The 22,321-nt window shown below is 43.5% G+C and overlaps 1 protein-coding gene across 1 annotated transcript in view; it reads right to left on the reverse strand.

Annotated features, from left to right (window-relative positions):
- Window positions 1-1,034: 1,034 nt before the first annotated feature.
- Window positions 1,035-22,321, reverse strand: part of phactr4b (phosphatase and actin regulator 4b) — a 69,204-nt gene continuing 47,917 nt past the window's right edge. Inside the window, exons 4-15 of the mRNA XM_038977419.1 lie at window positions 16,568-16,729; window positions 16,143-16,223; window positions 14,762-15,280; window positions 12,106-12,462; window positions 8,205-8,730; window positions 7,690-7,967; window positions 6,023-6,248; window positions 5,820-5,875; window positions 5,322-5,383; window positions 3,055-3,192; window positions 2,804-2,880; window positions 1,035-2,616 (exon numbers count right to left, since the gene is read on the reverse strand). Of these exons, the coding sequence (XP_038833347.1) occupies window positions 2,601-2,616; window positions 2,804-2,880; window positions 3,055-3,192; window positions 5,322-5,383; window positions 5,820-5,875; window positions 6,023-6,248; window positions 7,690-7,967; window positions 8,205-8,730; window positions 12,106-12,462; window positions 14,762-15,280; window positions 16,143-16,223; window positions 16,568-16,729 (2,498 nt within the window). The 3' untranslated portion in view covers window positions 1,035-2,600. The remainder of the gene's footprint in view (window positions 2,617-2,803; window positions 2,881-3,054; window positions 3,193-5,321; window positions 5,384-5,819; window positions 5,876-6,022; window positions 6,249-7,689; window positions 7,968-8,204; window positions 8,731-12,105; window positions 12,463-14,761; window positions 15,281-16,142; window positions 16,224-16,567; window positions 16,730-22,321) is intronic.

Consider the following 22,321-nt stretch of genomic DNA (forward strand, 5'->3'; position numbering starts at 1 on the left):
AGCTGAGGGTGGGCGATAAACTCCCGCTAGCGTTAATAGTGCATTATGACCAAGGACCACATTTAGAACTAAGCATTCATACTATTTTGGAACAGAAGTTGAAATGGACACAGTGACATCTAGGTTGCATTTAACATATATGGCAATACCTCCTCCTCTATCCACTCTGTCTGCTCTGTAGATATTGTAACCAGCTAACAGAACATCTGAGTCTGGAACAGAGACACAGAGCCAGGATTCAGATATAATCATTATGTCAGCATGTGATTGTGAGACCAGTATTTCAATCAAATCTAACTTTTGGATCAAGCTTCTAGCATTCAAATGAATAATTCCTAGGCCACTATTTCGAGAGCTCATATCAGAAGGAGCATTCAAGGTAATATTAGATGAGTAACGCTTCCTTATGTAACTGCTGACAGGCCTGAGTTGGATGGAGATGAGATTACTTTTAACAATACCCCTCTGCCTGTGCGAGGAAATGGCAACACGGTACCTTGACAGTAGTGTAACAATAACAAAGTCCATCAAAAGTTTAATCCATGTTAGCAGCACCTGTAGAGCTATTTAAAGCTATGGGGGGAGCAGTCAGTATAGCCTGATGGGGAATCGACCAATTCCGAGTATCAACCCCCATGGCTATATATTGTCAGTTCTCACATGCCCTGTATGAGGCGATAGTGAGAGCCAGGTTTGAGGAGAGAATGCTTGTACCATACCTATTCAGATGTAATCCATCCCGGAGAAATACATTTGGACGATGTAGAAAAGCTGTAAAATTGTCCACATATTGTATGCTTATTGAACAACAATAACATTTAAACCAGATGTGTAGCTGGCGTATACGACTGAAATGATTATCCGTAGAGCGTGGAGACGGGAATGGACCTGAAATAATGCATTGTTTAGCACGTGAACGCGGCATAAGTCCAACAACAAGACACAAAGAGTGATTAAGGTTTTTAATTATAGTCAGTTACTAAAATTCTACATTTCATAAAAAAACAAAGTAAAACTGAACAGGTACACTTAAAGATTCCCATTGTTGTAGTGTTTAATCATATAGTAATATTTTGTGCTTAGAAAAATAGCAACATAATACTTTATTATATTTAACATTTATTTTCAAATAATAAGGAAGAAAAAGATTTACACAACAGTAACCTAAATGCATCTGTACAGCACAGGACCCTGTAATCTACTGACCAGAAGACAATGCATGATACATTTCTCCAGATAAAAAAGTATTTTCCTGACGAAATTATTCCCTGTCAACCGTAAAATGCACTAAATTGTTCTTTCATGTTTGATTAATCAAATCCTGATCTACACTAACTGCACTTTGATACATTCTCTAAAGATTTGTAACATTTTAACTTTTGTTTTATTTAAGATGCCATCATCATGATCTTAGCATTTTAAAACAGCTATTATTTGCAGCATTGCATGGTTTGACCTATGTAGAGAAGTACAAAAAATTATAATAAAAAAGCATAAATAAAAAAAAGAATTATGTATTGATTCAATAATTGCACTGTGTGTTGGCTCATGCAGCGAATTGAAGAAATCTGCGACATGAAAAACCAGCATTCTACTGTCAGCATAGGGATCAGTGTCTGGCAAAAAAAGAACGAAACAAATAAAAAGAATAGCACACCAACTACCTCCTCATTGTGTTCTTTCCTATGACTAGTATAAGCTCAAATGCTCACCCCACGTTACAGCCAAATACAAATACAGGCAGGGCAGGCTAGCGGTTAAGAACGTTGGGCCAGTAACCAAAAGTTTGCTGGTTCGAATCCCCAAGCCGACAAGGCGGGAAAAATCTGCCGATGTGCCCTTGAGCAAGGCACTTAACCCTAATTGCTCCTGTAAGTCGCTCTGGATAAGAGCGTCTGCTAAATGACTAAAATGTAAAAATGCACACTACAAAACAGGTTCAAATAAAAGCAGCAATTTCTGTTGTGATCAAAATATTATGCATTACAGTTGTCATTATTAGAACTCTCCAAAGTTTCAGTCTAACAAATCACAGAAATCTATACACAATTATCCCAGAGCTTTTCCAGTCTTGGGAACGGCAAATCCCACAGTCGTCTTCCTCCTTATCCTCTTTCTGCAGCTTCCTCTCTAACATGTATTATTACTGTGTTTATTATTGTAGCCGTAATTATTATTACTGTAATATTATTACATTTACATCTCTGCAACATGGGTTAACTGTGCAATACAGAGTAAAAGCAGAAAAAAGGCAACATCGAAAGAGGCGGCAAAAGGTCTTTGTCAGGGGAACCAAGTCCCTGAGGGATAACACACATCGGCAGAGTGGCTCACAGTCAGCCCTCTCGGTCAAGCCCATCTGCCAGCTCTCCACTTTGTTGGCACTTGGTCCCCCCTACTGTCCAGGAGAAATACTGCATCTGGTCCTCAGTCCCCGTTTTCAGTTCAGTCAATTCCAGGGCCTTCTTTGATAATCTGTACAGTACATTCAGCAACATAAAAAAGGCAGTCTGTTTAGGGAGCACCAAGACCCTACGACTCCTCTCCAGAGACTCTGCCAGCCACTGGTTAAGAAAGTGCTTTCCAGTATAGGGTGGATGCTAAGGCCGGTGGAACCTAAAGAAAGGGACATCAATGATAATTTGACCAATCACAACAACTCAACATATCAAAAAGGTATTTTCCAAGGCTGTAAGAGCCGCCAATTAAAGGGACCGAAACAAATGTCTTGGTATGTTAATTCAAGATCTATATTATGGAATGGTGTATATAACTTCATGTTGTCCATAAGCTGAGGAAGTACCTTGTATAGATCCTACTGTCTTCATGAACCTCCATTTCAGAGCTCTTAAAGTCATTGAGCTCCTTCCGAATGGCAGCCTGGACGAAGGAGGGAAAGTTAATATAGTGAAGACTTGCATAAACAGCATCTAAATACTAAAGTAAAGACAGAAATATATACTTCCTTTACTGGGCAATAAGATATACTGGTGTCAATAAATAAGTGCATTACAAGCCGTGATTTAGGGAGCTATGAGTGACAGCTGATTGTACCTTGTCGGCGGGTGTTAGCTTGGTCCAGGGCTTGTCCGCTCGCCGATCGTAATCATTGGCTGTGGTGACCTCCACATACTCGTGGAAGCGCAAGATCTTTCTGGCCTGAAGCTCAGCAACCGTGGGCCTCTGACTCAGCTAGAGGAGTTAAATTAAGAGTTTAAAACCTGTTGAGGATAGAGGGCGCTATTTACACTTTGGGGGAAAATCGTGCCCAATTTAAACGGCCTCGTACTCAATTCTTGCTCGTACAATATGCATATTATTATTACTATTGGATAGAAAACACTCTAGTTTCTAAAACCGTTTGAATTATATCTGTGAGTAAAACAGAACTCATTTTGCAGCAAACTTCCTGACAGGAAGTGGAAAATCTGAAATCGATGCTCTCTTCTAGGGGCTGCCTATTAAAGTCCTTGATATTTATTAGTTTAGATGCACTTCATACGTCTTCCACTAGATGTCGACAAGGAGTGAGAGAAGAAATGGAGTGTGTAACTTAATCTGGACTCGAATCATAGCTCTTGGCATGACGTGTCACCAGTTTCCTGTTTTCTGGAGAGCGTGAGGAGGGACCTGGATTTGCCTTCTGATAAGCTGTCGTTATGGACGACTAATATCTCCGGCTTTGATTTTATTTGATACATGTGACAATATCATCGTAAAGTATGTTTTTTCAATATAGTTTTATTAGATTATTGAATTTTTTTCGGGACGTTAGGCGTGTTGCTTTGTCTGCGTATGTTCAGGAAGGAGAGCTTCGCGCCACTTTGCTAGCTTTCCGTGCTAATTGACTGGAGAAGAGGACATTCTAAATCCAAACAACGATTGTTCTGGACAAAGGACCCCTTGTACAACATGATGGAAGATCATCAAAAGTAGGACCCATTTTATGATGCTATTTCATATATCTGTCGAACATGTGAACTAGTAGTTTGCGCCCAGATTTTGGGCACGCTCTCGCCATAACGTAAACTGCATGTCGTAATGAAGTTATTTTTAGAATTCTAACACGGCGATTGCATTAAGAACTAGTGTATCTATCATTTCCTATACAACATGTATTTTTTAGTAATGTTTATGAATAGTTATTTGGTCAGAATATGTGAGTGTCAGAAAAATATCCGGACGTTGTGGGAAAAAGATGCTACGTTAGCACAATGTATAACCACTGATTTCAGCTCTAAATATGCACATTTTCGAACAAAACATAAGTGTATGTATAACCTGATGTTATATGACTGTCATCTGATGAAGCTTATCAAGGTTAGTCAAAAATTATATATCTTTTGCTGGTTTGTTACGATCGCTAACTTTTGCTGCTGGTAAATGGCTTCTGGCTATTGTGGTAAGCTAATATAATGCTATATTGTGTTTTCGCTGTAAAATCGGAAATATTGGCTGGAATCACAAGATGCCTGTCTTTCATTTGCTGTACACCATGTATTTTTCAGAAATGTTTTATGATGAGTATTTAGGTATTTGACGTTGGTGTCTGTAATTACTCTGGCTGCTTCGGTGCTATTTCTGATGGTAGCTGTGATGGTAGCTGCAATGTAAAACTGATTTATAGCTCAAATATGCACATTTTTCGAACAAAACATAGATTTATTGAATAACATGTTATAAGACTGTCATCTGATGAAGTTGTTTCTTGGTTAGTTTGGTTGGTTCTTGGTTAGTAAGGTTGGCTTTGTGCATGCTACCTGTGCTGTGAAAAATGTCTTTCCTTTTTTGTATTTGGTGGTGAGCTAACATAAATATATGTGGTGTTTTCGCTGTAAAACATTTAAAAAATCGGACATGTTGACTGGATTCACAAGATGTGTATCTTTCATTTGCTGTATTGGACTTGTTAATGTGTGAAAGTTAAATATTTCTCAAAAATATTTTTTGAATTTCGCGCTCTGTCTTTTCAGTGGAATGTGGGAGGAGTTCCGCTAGCGGAACGCTGGGGCTAGACAGGTTAAAGGGATACTTCAGGATTTTGCCAATGATGAACTTTATCTACTTCCCCAGAGTCAGATGAATTTATGTTCAGTATGAAGGAAGTTAGAGGTAGTTTTGCGAGTCAAAATGGTATCCACAAGTTCATCTGAATCTGGGGAAGTAGATAAAGCGCCTCATTGCCAGTCTCCCTTGAAGAAGACTACCTTCCATCTTCTCTCGTTGTATAACAATTCACTCTAGTTAATCCTCTGTATGTAAATGTTCTGTTAAATGAGAGAACTATCTTATTACAGGTAACAGTGTGTCACTGGTCTTACCTTCCTGGTGAGCCTACGTTTGATCTCTCGGACCTCTGCCTGCCTGTCTACCTGGTTCTTGGCTGGAAAGGAGAGAGAGAGAGCGAGCCAAACCAATGTTTAGAACCCTGTACAGACATTCACCAAATTGTGCAATTGTTGTCTTTTTCACAAAAATTGGAATTTCCAATGGGACTTAATAAAGGCACAAATACAAAAGTACACTGACATAATTTCTTCTTCTAATCCACGATGATAAGTGGCCTCATGCTCTTGGAATGTGGCCTCATTTATATAAATAATAAGAATCCTTATTGAGAGAGAAATACCAGTGGGGATTGATCAGTGATTAGGTGAAAACCTAGGCCCCATTCTAATTCCATAAAAGTGCATTATTCCTTCCTCCCTTCAAGGTCTCTGATTAGACATGATCAGACAGGTGAAGGCAAGGGCTCCACGCCTCCACCACAAAGCTTTCACCTGTCGAAAAAATTGTGATGGGGAGTTGGAAAGACTTACGTTGAAGGATGTTTCTCTGCTCCAGCTCCTCTGCACTGGGTCTCTGGCTGAGACGCCTAGAGGATAGAAGTTAGAATATCAATATCACATCAACCTTGTGTTAGATTTGGTGTGTGTATATGTGGAGAGAAAAGAGAGAAAGAGAGAGAAGAGGAAAGAGCGAGAAGAAAATGATAGTGAGACTCTGTGGCTTTATCTATTACCTTGTGAGTGCAGAGCCTATTTGTGTGCGTATGGCATCCCATTGCTCCCTGCTCTGCCACGTCAGCCCTGTTGACCCTTGGTGTGTGTGTCCTGGTGTGTGTCCCGGAGTGCATCGTTCGGTGTGACCGCTGGACTTGTCCTCTCGAGCATGTTTCTCTGGGGCGTGTCGGTTACTCAGTTTCAAAGCTAAAGTGTCTTTCCTTCTGACCCTGCTGGCCAAAGCACCTGAACAAGAACCACAGAGAGATGTAGTCAGGTATACAAAGATATACAGTACCAGTCATTAGTTTGGGCACACCTACTCATTCAAGAGTTTTCTTTATTTTCACTATTTTATACATTGTAGAATAATAGTGAAGACATCAAAACTATGAAATAACACATATGGAATCATGTAGTAACCAAAAAAGTCTAAAACAAAACAAAATATATTTAAATGTTTGAGATTCTTCAAAGTAGCCACCCTTTGCAAACTCTTGGCATTCTCTCAACCAGCTTCACCTGGAATGCTTTTCCAACAGTCTTGAAGGAGTTCCCACATATGCTGAGCACTTGTTGGCTGCTTTTCCTTCAGTCGGCGATCCAACTCATCCCAAACCATCTCAATTGGGTTGAGGTCGGGTGATTGTGGAGGCCAGGTCATCTGATAAAGCACTCCATCACTCTCCTTCTTGGTCAAATAGCCCTTACACAGCCTGAAAGTGTCCTGTTGAAAAACAAATTATAGCCCCACTAAGCGCAAACCTGATGGGATGGCGTATTGCTGCAGAATGCTGTGGCAGCCATGCTGGTTAAGTGTGCCTTGAATTCGAAATAAAATCAGACAGTGTCACCAGCAAAGCACCCCTACACTTCCTCCACCGTGCTTCAGATCATCCGTTCACCTACTCTGCGTCTCACAAACACACAGCAGCTGGAACCAAAACTCAAATTTGGACTCATCAGACCAAAGGACAGTTTTCCACCGGTCTAATATCCATTGCTCGTGTTCCTTGGCCCAAGCAAGTCTCTTCTTCTTATTGTTGTTTTTTAGTAGTTGTGTCTTTGCAGCAATTTCGACCATGAAGGCCTGATTCACACAGTCTCCTCTGAACAGTTGATGTTGAGATGTGTCTGTTACTTGAACTCTGAAGCATTTATTTGGACTGCAAATTCTGAGGCTGGTACCTGTACCTCTGCAGCAGAGGTAACTCTTTACTTCCTTTCCTGTGGCGGTCCTCATGAGAGCCAGTTTCATCATAGCGCTCGATTGTTTTTGCGACGGCACTTTTATTTATCCATTATTTTACCAGGTAAGTTGACTGAGAACACGTTCTCAGCAACGACCTGAGGAATAGTTACAGGGGAGAGGGGGATGAAAGAGCCAATTGTAAACTAGGGATTATTAGGTGACCGTGATGTTTGAGTAGGTGTGTCCAAACCTTTGACTGGTACTGTATAGGTATCATGTGTGGCTCAATTGGTAAGAGTGCAGTGCTAACAATGCCAAATGACGGGTAAATTCCCGCAGGGATCATAGTCACATCATAGCTCACTCTACTGTAATTCACGTCTAAAATGTGTCTGATAGGTGGCATATATATTTTTACAGTATTTTAAAGATGCTGCTGTATCTGAGTATAAATGTTTATCCATAAAGCAATTCAAGTGAGACAGAGATACATACTGGGTGGAGGCTCATCCTCCTCATCATCCTCGTCTGAATCTTCATCTTTATAGAGCACTGGCCCGTCCGAGTCGCTGTCGTCCCTTTGCAAGTCCTGCTGTTCTTCCTCCTCCTCCTCCTCACTGCTGTTGGGTCCCTCAGGGATGACGTTGATGCTGGGCTCTCCCACCATGCACCTCCTGCTCCGTGGCTCCAGCTCTGGCTGGGGGAGCTCCCCATCATACTCCTCCTCTTCTTCGTCATCATCCTCCTCCTCCTCCGAGTAGTCATCCTCAGCCCTGATAGTGAGAAATGGAGCGATGGAGACCAGATGAATTTTCAACAGAAATAGGAAAAGCCGTCAGTCACATATCATTATTGATGGAGCTGATAATAAATCATTGGCATCACAGAAAGATTGTGTGGCTAGATCCTTTCATAAGTCCTTGCCAACTTTACACCTAATGTGTAAAGGTGTGTGTTTTACTCAAGTCTAGAACATTGACGAAATACCCACAGTGACATATAGGACTCACAGTTTCAGAGGCTGGATGCTGACGGCTAGGGGCCGGCTGCGGTCCCCCTGGTACTCGGGCGGTGTCTCGAAGAGCAGGGAGTGAGCTGAGCGCTGGGAGCCGTCGGGATGTGGCTGGGCCGGGCCGGGGCTGGACAGGGCCCTCTGGATCATGATGTGCAGGGGGACGGGGGCCGGCCGCTGGGGGGGCTCATTGGTGGGGCTGGGGGGGTCAAAGAGCAAGGGCTGGGGGATGGGATGTTGGTAGGAGTGCTGGTGGTGGAGGTAGTGCGCTTGCAGATGCTGGCGGGGGGGAGAAGGGGGGATGTGGTTGGGTAAGGGCGGGGACGGGGGAGGCATCTGGAAGCCTGCTGAGTGGTTATGATGGTCCTCAGGAGAAAGCAGGGAAGGGGAGGTGGTGGAGACAGACTGGGTGGACGCAGACGGGTCCTCTGGGTTGCGCTTTGTGACAGGGGTGGTCCTCTTGGGGGGCATCGGTGGGGAGGGCTTAGTAGGCACAAGGCTGGTACCGGCCTGGGTGAGGTTGCCTGTGGGATGGAGAAACAGTTTCTTATCAGAGTGTGTGACACATTCAAACACACATGTTCACTTACTTTATTAACCTAAATCTGGGATTTCAACTGCGGATCAAGTGAGTGCACTTGCTTGTTTACGTCTCCATTTACATGTAAGATCGAGCCCAAGTAACATGGGTGAGTGCATATGAATGGATATACACACCCAGATCACATGACTGAGTCCACATGAATGCATAGGTCCACAAACCCAGGTCACATGACTGGGTCCACATGAATGCATAGGTCCACATGAGTGTATCCGGCAGGGTCTTACATTACAAACGGGTGCATGTGGCAATCAAGGTTACAGTGAGGGTTTGAATAAGTACACATGCTCTAGAACACACACAGACCATATACAAATCGAATTGGCCAGTATGCATCCATCGCTTCTTAGCATCTCTGAACTGAGAATTATGAAAAAACCCTGTTCAACCAAGCTGGAATAGACATTTTGCGATTGCATGCAAACCTTTAAATACGTAAGCTCGATGCAGTTGCTGATGAATGTGTCAACATGAAATAGCATTAAAATACAAAGCCATGGAGACATACTGCATTGGAGTACAATAGATCACAGCAGCAGACTGATTGAGCGCCAGACATGAAGCATACTATAGACTGGATTATAACATCTGCTTTAAACAGAGTCAAGCCCTTTATCTGCCCTTCTCCCCTCTCTCGCTCCAGAGCAGATGTGTGGATTAGCCTTTATGGGGCAGCCTGGTCTGCGCTGCGCTGACACAGCTAGCCATCACAGGAGACACTCAGTAATTCCCCCATTCACATGCCAGAGGTGGTAGTACACATATGGTGGTCAGAGGCCCACGTACACCCACACCTCACTCAACCTTGTTACGCGCATGCAGCCTAACGTGGCATGAGCAGAAGAGAGCAATCAATCCAGGCCATTATAGGTTAGTCCATCAGTTGCATCCAGGTAGCGTTTGGCATGAGGCTTTTCAAGTCAGGATGATGCAATATGATGACGCAAGTGACCAGAAGGTTGACGTTAACAGGGGTGTGGCATACAGCCACACATACAACGCAGGCTTGGGAAGACGTTAGAGAGACAGGGTGGGCACCGTTGCTGCGGCGATGCCAGTGAAGAGGGGCATTGGTGGGCATCCTTTGTTTTACCTGACCGCAGGCCTCTGCCGTCCCGCCGGCACAGGTAGACAGGGAGGGACAGGTAGACATCATAGTCGCCCTCGCGTTTCCAGCAGGACCAGTAGAGGGGCAGTTGGGAGTCATTCTGGTTCTCACCCCCCTGTAGAGTGGAGGCTGGCAGGGGACGAGAGGCACGACACACTACGCTCTCATATAGGCTGGCTGAATGTATAGACTTAGGGTGACCAGACATCCCTGATTTCCAGGGACAGTCCCCAATTTTAGTGGCCTGTCCCTGGCTAGAGCTGCCCCCCCCCCCCAAATATCCCCGATTATCCCTCAGAAAGAAAGATATAACTGTTGATATTGAAGTTTATATTTCAATAATCAAAACACTGTATCCAGTCAGATTTGCATGTACAAATTGTCTATCCCTGTACCAAACTTGTTTGACCATTTATGAGAACGTTTGATCATTGATACAAACATGTAACCACTGCATGAACAACCATACCCACCAGGCTGCTAAACAAGTGATTCTAAAATGACTAGCCTAAGATAACGGTGGAGGGGTAATCCATTTCTGTGTTAGAATTAATACGTATTTGAAAGGAATATAGTGAAAATTGATAGTTAACTATAGTTCCATACCATTGTATTTTATATTTTTGCACAGCTAGCCCCATATAAAAAAATCCATGATTTTCATTCCAATATCTGGTCACCTTAACCTTAACTACACATACACCAGGGTGGTGTTCATTTGGGCACGTGGTAGCACAAGATTTTAAAAACAGTCCAGGTAGTCCTTCCTGGTTTCAGCCATTTAAAAAAAAAAAATGTGTGGTGTCTAATGAACACGACCAAGGTGGATATGCTTACACTGAACGCACTACCAGCACCCAGAACAAGAGGGTTTGTGTAATTAGAGTACTGCGCTAAGTGTCTGAGGGGCTTGCCTGGGCTGTGAGAGGGGCATCAATGGGGAAAGTGAAGAGGTTATCAAAACTCCTTCAGCTTCGGGCCCTCTAGGTTAGCCGGTGAAGTAATCACTCTGTACCTAGCTACCTGTTAGGAATTTTCCTAATTAACTAGTGGAATACCTTTGAAGTCACTACTGGCTCAGCTAGCATTCGTATACAGTTTGATATGTTTCAACAGCAGCTGGGCAAGCAATGATTGCATATTCCGTATCATGTCGGATGAGATTTTAAATCTACAAGTATCCGATAACTTTTCCCAGTAGTTTATGATAACCTTGGTTTGAACATTACCTAACAAAATGCACTGGATAAAATGCATTGTTGACAGTAACGGAACGTATTGTAATTGTACCAAATTAAGAATGCAGCGAAGCAACTTCTTATTGCCGTTTCTCCTTCCTGCTACATCATGAAAAACCCCCATTGTTCAGAGTATTGTATGCCACCCCTTTTAACATATCCGACATGGTTTAATACATCGGAATTGTTTACATAATGTGAGAGCTGAAATGTCTACATACATTCTAGAACGTACATATGAAATAGCTTGACAGACTATAGATGGCAAATAGGTGACACGAGCGCATGGCAAATGACTTGCAAGCCCACTAGCTCCAGGCTAAACCAACCAACCTACATGTAAAAATGACACAGGAAACTAGAGGGGATATATACAAAAAATGTGTTTAAACAGTCCTAAGGTAATAGGCGTATCAGATCTCGAAGAGAACAACAGTGAATAAAGTCAGGCTCCCCTGACGAGAAACGCCCCTGGTAAAAACAACATTAATATTGTCTTCGTATGGAGCTGAGCAGCAGCAGGCTCAGAGCCACCAGAGTCAGTGGTGTCCTGGGAGAGTACAATGCCAGGGAAAATCTCTGCTCTGCTGCTGCTGTCTAAAATAGTTCAGTCTTATTAAGTTATCGTCTGGGGAACAGCTGCTGGAGCCGCAGGGATAACATCATTATAAAGATGAGTGGCAAAGTGTGTGTGTGAGAGAGATAGAATGCGTGCACATGTCCCTTGTAGTAACGCCTATGCATGTAACGTGAGTCTTCTGCAGACATGCATGCATGTGACTACATGTTACACGAGGAAGCTCCACTGAGTGAATGTGTGTGTGTGTGTGTATTGATGCAAGCTGCACCTGGTCTCCTCTGGCATCTCATTAGCTAATTCTGCCATCCCGTGATTAAACAGGCAGCTGCGGTCCCTACTACTACAACCACCACAACTAGTACTACTACTCACCTAACATGGCAGCATTAACGCCCCTGTTGACGGGCTTGGGCAGTGGGAGGGGAGGCTGCTTGGTCGCCTGGGGGGTGGAAGATGGAGCGAAGGACACTACTGCTGAAGATTGGGGGTTGGCGCCTGCAGAGGAGACAGTTCGGGCAGGCATTGCAACTGCAGAGGAAGAAGAGGAGGAAGAGTACGTGGTTGCAGGGTGGTTGGATGGGGTGTGGGATGAGGGTGACCCTTCGCTGCCGGGCTCGGGGGTGGAGCTCATCAGCCACTTGGGGGGCATAACGGACTGTTTGGGGGGCAGAGACTCTCGGAGAGTGTCCCGCAGCAAATCTGGGTCAGGAACAAAATGGCTCTCCGATTCTGCAAAACACACAGCACACAAAACACATGTTACATAACATACATGTGTTAAAGAGCACTATACATTTAATAACTAATCATCATCATCATGAGAGACACATGAGCGCATTCGTGTCAAAGACCGTACACACAACAACTCGCTACACACTGCTAGCCTTTTTGGACGTGTTTGGCTCTTTCAAAAATGGAAAAGATACTATCTCATCCCTAAAAAACATAAATGTTTCAGTCTTGGGTTGAAGCACTGAGCCAATTTGTGCCATTCACTCAGCCACTCTAGTGTGTGTGTGTGTGTGTGTGTCAAAAACCTTGTATGAGATTGTCATTATCAGGGGATCCGCTGTGTAGATAAACAGTGCTGTAATTACAGTACTAAACCCCCATTCCCCTAGCCCTCCACCCTGCTTCTTATCCCACGCCATTCCTCAAAGCTGAAGTTTATTTATAGACAAGTCTTTATCACACGCTGATGTCACAGAGAAAATAGGAAATAGTGCCTTCAGAAAGTATTCACACTCCTTTACTTTTTTCAAATTTTGTTGTGTTACAAAGTGGGATTAAAATGTGTCCTTTTTTGTCAATGATCTACACAAAATGCTCTAATGTCAAAGTGGAAGAAAAATTCTAACATTAGTTTTTTTTAATGGAAAATAAAACCATAATATATCTTCATTAGATAAGTATTCAACCCCTTGAGTCAATACATGTTAGAATCACCTTTGGCAGCAATTACAGCTCTGAGTCTCTGGCACACCTGGATGGTACAATATTTGGCCATTATTCTTTAAACAATTATTCAAACTCTGTCAAGTTGATCATTGCTAGACAGCAATTTCCAAGTCTTGCCACAGAGCCAATTTAAGTCAAAACTGTAACTAGGCCACTCAGGCACATTCAAGGTCGTCTTAGTAAGCAAGCCCAGTGTATATTATGGCCTTGTGTTTTGGGTAATTGTCCTGTTGAAAGGTGAATGTGTCTCCCAGTTTCTGTTGGAAAGTTTTTCCTCTAGGACTATGCCTGTGCTTAGCTCTATTCCATTTATTTTCATCCTAAAAAAAACCTCTAATCTTTGCCGATGACAAGCATACCCATAACATGATGCAGCCACCATGCTTGAAAATATGAAGAATGGTACTCCGTGGTGTGTTGGAATACAGGTTTCCTGTACAGGCTTTCTTTGCATTCTGTCATTTATGTTAGTATTGTGGAGTAACTACAATGTTGTTGAGCCATCCTCAGTTATCTCCTATCACAGCCATTAAAATCTAAACTCTAACAGTTTCCTTCCTCTCTGGCAACTGAGTTAGGAAGGGTGCCTGTATCTTTGTAGTGACTTATTTAGGCTTGCCATTACAAAAGGGTTGAACATTTATTGACGCAAGACTTTTCAGCTTTTCATTTTTTATTAATTTGTAAACATTTCTAAAAACATAATTCCACTTTGACATTATGGGGCATTGTGTGTAAATCGGTGACACAAAATCGAAATGTAATCCATTTAAAATTCAGGTTATAACAACAAACGTGGAAAAAGTCAAGGGTGTGAATACTTTCTGAAGGCACTGTAGGTCAGAGAAAACCGAGGGAGAGAGAAAAGGGGAGAAAAGGAGAGGGAGAGAGAGAAAGCCAGAAGATTAAGATATAAATCAGGGAGAGTATAAGATCTAAAATAGACACTAAAGGCCATTTAGCTCAGTGTGTAATAGCTGGAATGGTATCAATTAGCTTTAGCTCTTCAGCAGGGTTACGGTTGAGCTGACAGGCATTAGCTTTTAAGGACAGGAATGGTTAAAACGATAGTGCCGCATTAATTACGAAAGGAGAAGATGAGCTATTCCCTCTATTCCCTTCTGTTCCCGAATAAGACGCATAGCTGGAGCAGGACTCAGGGGAGCAAAGAGGCTCCGAGACTCCTGTCTATATCTGGGGCCAAACCAGAGGACTGAAGAGGAGGAAGATTGACTGGAGAGAGGGCAGTCAGAAAACCAGGCTCCAGGTAGAAGTTGCCCTTATGCAAAGATCTAGGATCAGCTGATCCTTTTCAAATCTTCCATTAGGGGGAAAAACACAAACCTTAGATCAGTGTCTAAGGACAGCTTCACCCTACTCCACAGAATAAGGCCGTGTGTGTGTGTGTCAAATCAAATTTGATTGGTCTCATACACATATTTAGTAGATGTTATTGCGTGTGTAGCGAAATGCTTGTGTTCCTAGCGTCAACAGTGCAGTAATATCTAACAAGTCACAACAATACACACATATCTAAAAGTAAAATAATGTGTTGGTGTTAATAGCTCACCTCTACGGGCCCTTCCCTCCTCTGCGGACGCGTGCCGGGGGAGGGTGGGTTTCCATGCCGTCTCAGCAGGGCGACTCCTCCTACCGTCCTCTGATGGCGCCTTCTGCAGGCCCGGCCGCTTGTCTCCGTCAGAAGGGTGGAGTCTGCCCCCGCGTCTACCCTCCTCCTGTCCCATCCCCTGCACCTGGCCCATCGCCTGGCCCTGCCAGGCCATGTTAGACTTCCATTCCCCCTCCCCCTGGGACCGTACTGCTCCACCTCCTCGCCGGCCCTCCTCCTGCTGTCCGGAGCCTCTGGGGCCACCCTGGTCCCCATGGAGTTCTACATCCGGGGGGAATCGGACCCTGCGGTCCTCTATCTGGGGCAGCCAGGCTGGGTTCACCTTAAAGTCTGAGGGGTTCATCCCAAGGTCTGAGGGGGGTCTTGTCTGGTTCTCCTGCCCTCTGCCCCCTCCACCCAGGGGCAGGGTGTGGCCATTCTTCACGTAGGACTGTTTGAGGCTGTGAGGATCGTCCCCATCTGTCACAAAAATGGATACAAGCAGTGAGACTTTCCATACAGAGTCACTCACACATGAGAAGATCTATAAACTAGCACTACTTTGAGTCACTAACCAAGTGTGAGGGAGGGGTTAGTCAGAAATCTAACAAAGCCATTATCTCTACTCAAAATGTTCTGCATATTTGAGTATAAATGGTGAAACTTAATTGGCTTGTTGAAATAGGGCACATGATGGACTTTTGGATTGGCTCCCTCTGTGCATCTGGACATGATTTCACAGGCCCCTTCAGAATGAGAGGTTTGAGAAAGGTGTCCTAACTGCCAAACCCTTTGGATCAGAGCTCTGGCCATGGAGGGAAATATGTTTAATAAACGGGCCTCTGCAACACGGCAGAGTGAGTAAGAGCACAGAACACACTTACTTTAAAAGATATTTCGCTGCAGGGCGCAATTCGTTCCACTTTCCCCAGCTCAAGAAAAACAATTAATTTTCTTCCAAAAATATACAGTTATACTGTTGAAAAGGAGCATGAGAGTGAATTTGCCTTTCTTCAACTGCCATTGAGTGTGCTGAATTTGAAGCCGTTACTCATCGACTATGCTGTCTGTGTAGGTGTGATAGCCCTGGACTTTTGTCTGATAAAGATAAAGCCATTTCCAATTTGCTCCCTCCCCCTTGGCTGCCAAAACCCTTAAATGTTTGTAGATCTGAAGGGTCTGGATAGGTATATGCAGGGTAGCGGTGGAGCGTCCACCATGTTGCTTACACTTTACAGATATAGAAACATTGAAAATGTTAGGAGGAAGGAGTAGGGAGCCAACTGGAACTGGCTGATTGAGTCATGTGAGTGAGTGACATCACCAGCGGCAGCACTCTTACCATTCTCTGAGAGCTCCTTCAGCACTCCCTGTTCTATAAGCTCCTGCCTCGGTCGCCTCATCGACATCTTTCTCTCCAGAACTGCCGTCAACACACAGAATTTAAGCCAGTGCATTAACGCACTGAGTTTTCCCCCCAGATTTCTTCCAGATAGCATATAAAACCGAAGATAATATTTCAAATTTTAGTGTGTCATTTCACGTTCCAGAAGTCAAAGATGTAAGTTTACAGATCTTCAGATAAAAAGGATATTATTCTAACCACTATAACAATTGTCTTGTTTAAGCAGACTGAACTGGACACACTGGAAAAGGCCATGGCATGTACATATCACCAGGAGACAGTAAAACACACTGAAAGGCGTTTGATAAAGATTGAATGCAACACGTAAAAACTAACAAACACAATGAAGCCGGAACACAAACCTTCTGAAGTTTCCGTAAACTTCTCGCTGCTTTTCTTCTTCCTCCACTTCCATGGTTTGAAGATCTTGCCGAGGGTAGAGAACTTGCCCTTGCCCTTGCATGGGAGAGGGGTGCTGTCCCCATCTCCCTCTGTCGTGTTGTGCAGGTGGTCAACTTCATCAACTGGAGTAATGGAGTCAGAGAGAGAAGAATGGAGAGTCAAGAAACATTGGTGAAATATGACAACCATATCTGGGCATCTACAACGTAACAACAGCACAGAGAGCAGAGGTAACCAGAACCCAGACAATTTCACAGTAGCCTAGCTGAGCTCTAACTCAGGCGAGCAAAACCTTGTGCACAAGCTGCTGTTTAGCCTGGCCCATGCACTCCGAGTAAAGTGTAGTATTGGAGCATTAGCCTATAGCCTAACTGAGCTAGACTGACACCCATATGCACTCAGAATAAAGTGCAGAAGAACATTAGCCTAGCTATGCTAGACTGACACCCATACCCATTTGCTTTATCTTGGCCAGGTCACAATTGTAAATGAGAACTTGTTCTCAACTTGCCTACCTGGTTAAATAAAGGTAAAATAAATATACACCATGAGTAAAGAACATGGGAGGGCCAGGCTCATTAGAAAGGTTATTATCTTTAGCTCAGAGCTCTGGGACTGTGTGTGCTTTGGCAGGGTGATGGTGAAAGCTCATGTACTCCTCCACACATTCACAACAAAGTAACCAACAGCTTTGGGAAGGGAGAGTCCCTCTTGCACTGGCCTCCGTCCATAGCTTCCCACAGTCAAGAGTCTCACATTCCTCCCTACTGGGAGAATATAGTTATCAGCCTTTCAACACCAACAGGCTATGTGGAAGCACACATACACACATTTTTCACTAACAAATACACCTTTAAAAATAATTTGGGAGGTAGGACTCGCTCTTTGGCGTCTCTTTCCGAGACACGCACAGACATCCAGCTGCCATGGTAACAGCTCAGGTGACTGACAGGCTGACAGACAAGGTGCTGAGCTTCACAAGGCCTCACACAGAACATCTCTGTGAGCCAGGTTCCTCTAAGGTTGAGGTTTTAATTCAGCAGACATAATATTTACTGTGTAGAAGGGCTGGGGCAAAACAACCAACCAGTCCCACAAAAACAGGATGTCCTGGCAATAACACTACTACAGCAATTCGGTTCACACAACAACGCACGTGTAAAAAAAAAACTATATTTGCCAGCTGCTGATGGGCAGAGGTAATAATACTATACAAAACCTTCCTTCAAAAGACCAGAAGTGGAGGAATAGGAAACATGTCAAAAGGTGGAAATGGGCTCCAAAGCAGGGTCGTGGAGGTTATATTACAGAGCTAGTCTACCTGGGTGAGAGCTCAGGGTCCAGCTTCCATGGTGGTGGGACTTGAGGCAACATGCCATGAGGAAGCAGAAGGTTGTGTTCAAAAACTCAAACTCTTGTCCCTAGTCGATCCCAACACCCTAGGTAGGGAGGGGCTGGGGGCGGCTGTGACAGCGCAGAGACCCACAGCAGGCTTCTAAACCACATGGGGACAAAACGTCAAAGTTCAGAGGCCAGCTCCAAACCATATACATCCAGCTCCTCAGGAAGTTACAAAAACCAGTGGATTCAGGTTATGATGTGCAAAGAACGAGTTGCTAAATGCAGTTGTCTGTAACACACACTCCCCTGGTTCTCATACACTCAGGCACAGCAGGCTCTGGCAGAGCGGTCTGCCGCTGACAAGGAGAGCACGGCAGGCAGGTCAGCTAAAATCCACTCAAGCAGGATAAGTGCTGGCTGTGCTGGGCCGACACACTCCAGATCCACAGTGGGTTGACTGACTGATACTACCAGAAACACACAGCAGCAGAACATTCACTCCATTCAGCTGGTAGCAAGAAACACAGTTGATCTTATCACAGAGATTGGAAAGGTGACCAAATGGATCCTTCCTATACCCAAAAGGGTGCCTGAAGAGTTGAGTGGAGGTCCGGTGTGTGTAGACTGTCTGCAGCTGTGTGACTCGGACAGAGGAAGGGGAGGGTGAGGTCTGGGAAACACAGGGAGGAAACGGCACTCCACCCTGATCCTAACTGTGACAGAACAAAGACAACCTCCACCCCTCACACATCTTACTGTACTGGACATGGAAACAGAGAGCCTGTTTCAACTGATAGCCTGCATTGTAGGCTATAAAGCACACAGGACATAATATTAAGTGATAATGCCCGAGAAGGCGGTGTTTGGAGGATATATTGGCACAGGTGTTAGCAAATTGTGCCAATATATCCTTCAAACACCGGCTTCGAGGGCATTATCACTTTTATACAATAGGTTACCAACATATTCAAATAATGATTGACATATTTTCATTAAAAACGTTATTTTGATGAATTTATTCATACTATTTCATCCTTCCACAAGATATAGTCCCGACACAAATCTAGGGTTGCTACTCAAGTTGGCTGGTCGTTCATTCTATCGGTTCGGTTGCTGGAGACGTGACCCAGTCGTTCAGTCTAAATGTTCCATTGCCATACTGGCTGGCAACGTTCTTATCCCTTGCTTGCTAGCTAGGCAACTACGGCAACTACAGTGCAGCCAGAAGAACAGCAAAATAGCTGCATTTGAATTTGTTTAAGCTGTTTTCTAGTGACATTTATTTGTATGCATCCGTAAAAATGAGCTAAGCACGATTTCGCCTGGTATAGAAAATGTGCTCACTTGTCAGAACACTGTTGTTCAGAAGAGCTAGCCTATAACACAGCTAACACAATCACTTCAAACTGAAGCTGGAAAGACTGCAAACTAGCTGCACTTCATTTGGTTTAACATTTTTTCAATTGACATTTCTTTGTATATATCCATAAAAATTATTCAAGCTGATTCATGATTTCGACTGGCTGAGAAACGCTGCCTGGCTGTCTCGTTCCGATTCCCGACACGTTCATTACTATGGGACAGCTGAAAATCACATTTGAATATTGAAACAATGTTGCAAACGTCGTAGAGACAGAGAGCAAGGTTTATACAAATCTCAGAGGTTGAAAACTAAATGTTAGTCTAAAAGAAATGTGAGATAATGTCTAGATGCTTTTAATAGTCGAGATCAAGTTTATAAATTGCCTGGCTGGGCTGATGAGACAGTGGATTGCGCTGTCAGATTTTTATGTAAAAACAAAGGACTCAGAGAGGTCTGGATGACAAGTTCAAAGTGAATGATGCAGTGACAGCCAGGATACCAGTCTAGACAGTTCTGTCCAATCAGGAAGCCAGCGCATCTAGAGCTTGCCAATAAGGAAACAGGGTCAGACTTGGTCGTCACTAGTTATGTTACATTCCCAAATAATAAAAAAATAAAAATCGCTCCTCAACAGAAATAGGGAACTAACAAAATGAGCCTCTGACAACCAGAACGAAACAGGTGGGGTTTTAAAATGGGTTCTGAAAGGCATCCATGGGGGTGCCTACTGACTGGGTGCTGGCCAAACAAACTCGAGTAGGGTCTTAAACACCCACCATGTGTAACCGATGTGAAATGGCAGCTAGTTAGCGGTGGTGCGCACTAATAGGGTTTCAATCGGTGACGTAACTTGCTCTGAGACCTTGAAGTAGTTGTTCCCCTTGCTCTGCAAGGGCCGCGGCTTTTGTGGAGTGATGGGTAACGATGCTTCGTGGGTGACTGTTGATGTGTGCAGAGGGTCCCTGGTTCGAGCCCAGGTAGGGGCGAGGAGAGGGACGGAAGCAATACTGTTACACCATGGACGCCCACTAGATTTGCCTGATCGCAGACAAACTAAAGGAAAAGAAAACTCACACCAACTTAGGTAAGGGAGTGCAAATAAACGTGGCACAAACCAAACAGGTGAGACAAGATAAAAGGCTGTTTCACATAAGAGATGCCCACTGAAGCATTGGCTCTGTAGCTTTTAAATATTACCTGAAACTAACGACTGACTAACGAGGCGACAGGTGCAACACATCTTGACCAACGAGGATCATTCCAATCAGTCGCATCCACAACTAAATAGGACCAACCTCAAACAAAAACCAAAGCCTGTAACAGTTACCACAGCCACAAAGTCGTAAGTGTCATGCCCTGACCATAGATCACAGGTGTCAAACTCATTCCACGGGGGGCCGAGTGTCTGCGGGTTTTCGCTCCTCCCTTGTACTTGATTGATGAATTAACATCACTAATTAGTTAGGAACTCCCCACACCTGGTTGTCTAGGGCTTTATTGAAAGGAAAAACCAAAAACCTGCAGACACTAGGCCCTCCGTGGAATGAGTTTGACACCCCTGCCATAGATTGTTTTATATGTTTCTATGTTTTGTTTGGTCAGGGTGTGATGTGGGTGGGCATTCTATGTTGTATGTCTAGGTTGTCTTTTTCTATGTGTTTGGCCTAGTATGGTTCTCAATCAGAGGCAGGTGTCAGTCGTTGTCTCTGATTGGGAGCCATATTTAGGTACCCTGTTTTCCTTTGTGTTTTGTGGGGGGTTGTATCCTGTGTTAGTGTTTTCACCATACGGGACTGTTTCGGGTTGTTTGTTTTGTATTTTTGTTATTTCGTTCAGTGTTCTGTTTGATTGATTAAATTATCATTATGGACACTTACCACGCTGCGTATTGGTCCGATCCTTGCTACTCCTCGTCAGACGAAGAGGACGAAACCCGTTACAATAAGTTCCACCTATTTCTACAATTTATCTTCTTAATGCGATTTTAAACCTAACCTTATGCCTAATCTTAAATTAAGAATATTTTTCATTCATTTTTACGATATAGCCAATTTCAACTTTGTGGCTTTACTATCTAGTGTAAACCGCCAGACTGGGATGATCTCAAAGCAATGCTAATAGCCACACCTCAGACTAGTGATGGGAAGTTTACTAGTCAGAGTTGTGGACTTTTCTACTCATTTAGTCAAAAGAACAAATCTTGACTAATTTTGTTCAGTTCAAAAGAATGATTTAAAAAAAAAAATAATAATAACTATTGAGTTAATGAAAAGAGTTTGATTTTTTTTTTACTACAAATCACTACCTCACACCAAGTCTCTCTCCACAAAAAATAAATAGGCCTAAGTGGTGGTCATTAGGGGAAATTCTTATAAATGTGAATGTCCAGTTGCAGGTGGTTCTACAAAACAAAAAACCAGAAAGCTATTAAATCCATGTTTTGTACCGCGCTGGGAGGTTCTTCACCGACACACATCTAGCATTTCCCAGCATCATTGCAGGAACTAGTCGTTTCTAGTAGTAGACGACAGCAAGTTACACAGTGCGACCAAAACAAAGATCTACACACATGCAAGAGTCATCTCTCGCTCGATACAAAACATGGTTTCAATATTTTTTTTTGTAGAATCAAACCAAATGTTATTTGTCACATGCGCCGAATACAACCGGTGTAGACCTTACAGTGAAATGCTTACTAACAAGCCCTTAACCAACAATGCAGTTAAGAAAATATATTTTTATAAAGTAAGAGATAAGAATAACAAATAATTAAAGAGCAGCAGTATAACAATAACAGGACTATATACAGGGGGTACTGGTACGGAGTCAATGTGCAGGGGACACCGTTGTCGAAGTAATATGTACATGTAGGTAGTTATTAAAGTGACTAAGCATAGATAATAACAGAGAATAGCAGCAGCGTAGAAGAGGGGTGGGGGGGCAATGCAAATAGTCTGGGTAGCTATTTGATTACATGTTCAGGAGTCTTAGAGCTTGGGGGTAGAAGCTG

Source organism: Salvelinus namaycush, chromosome 37 (assembly GCF_016432855.1).
Source record: "Salvelinus namaycush isolate Seneca chromosome 37, SaNama_1.0, whole genome shotgun sequence".
Taxonomy (NCBI): domain Eukaryota; kingdom Metazoa; phylum Chordata; class Actinopteri; order Salmoniformes; family Salmonidae; genus Salvelinus; species Salvelinus namaycush.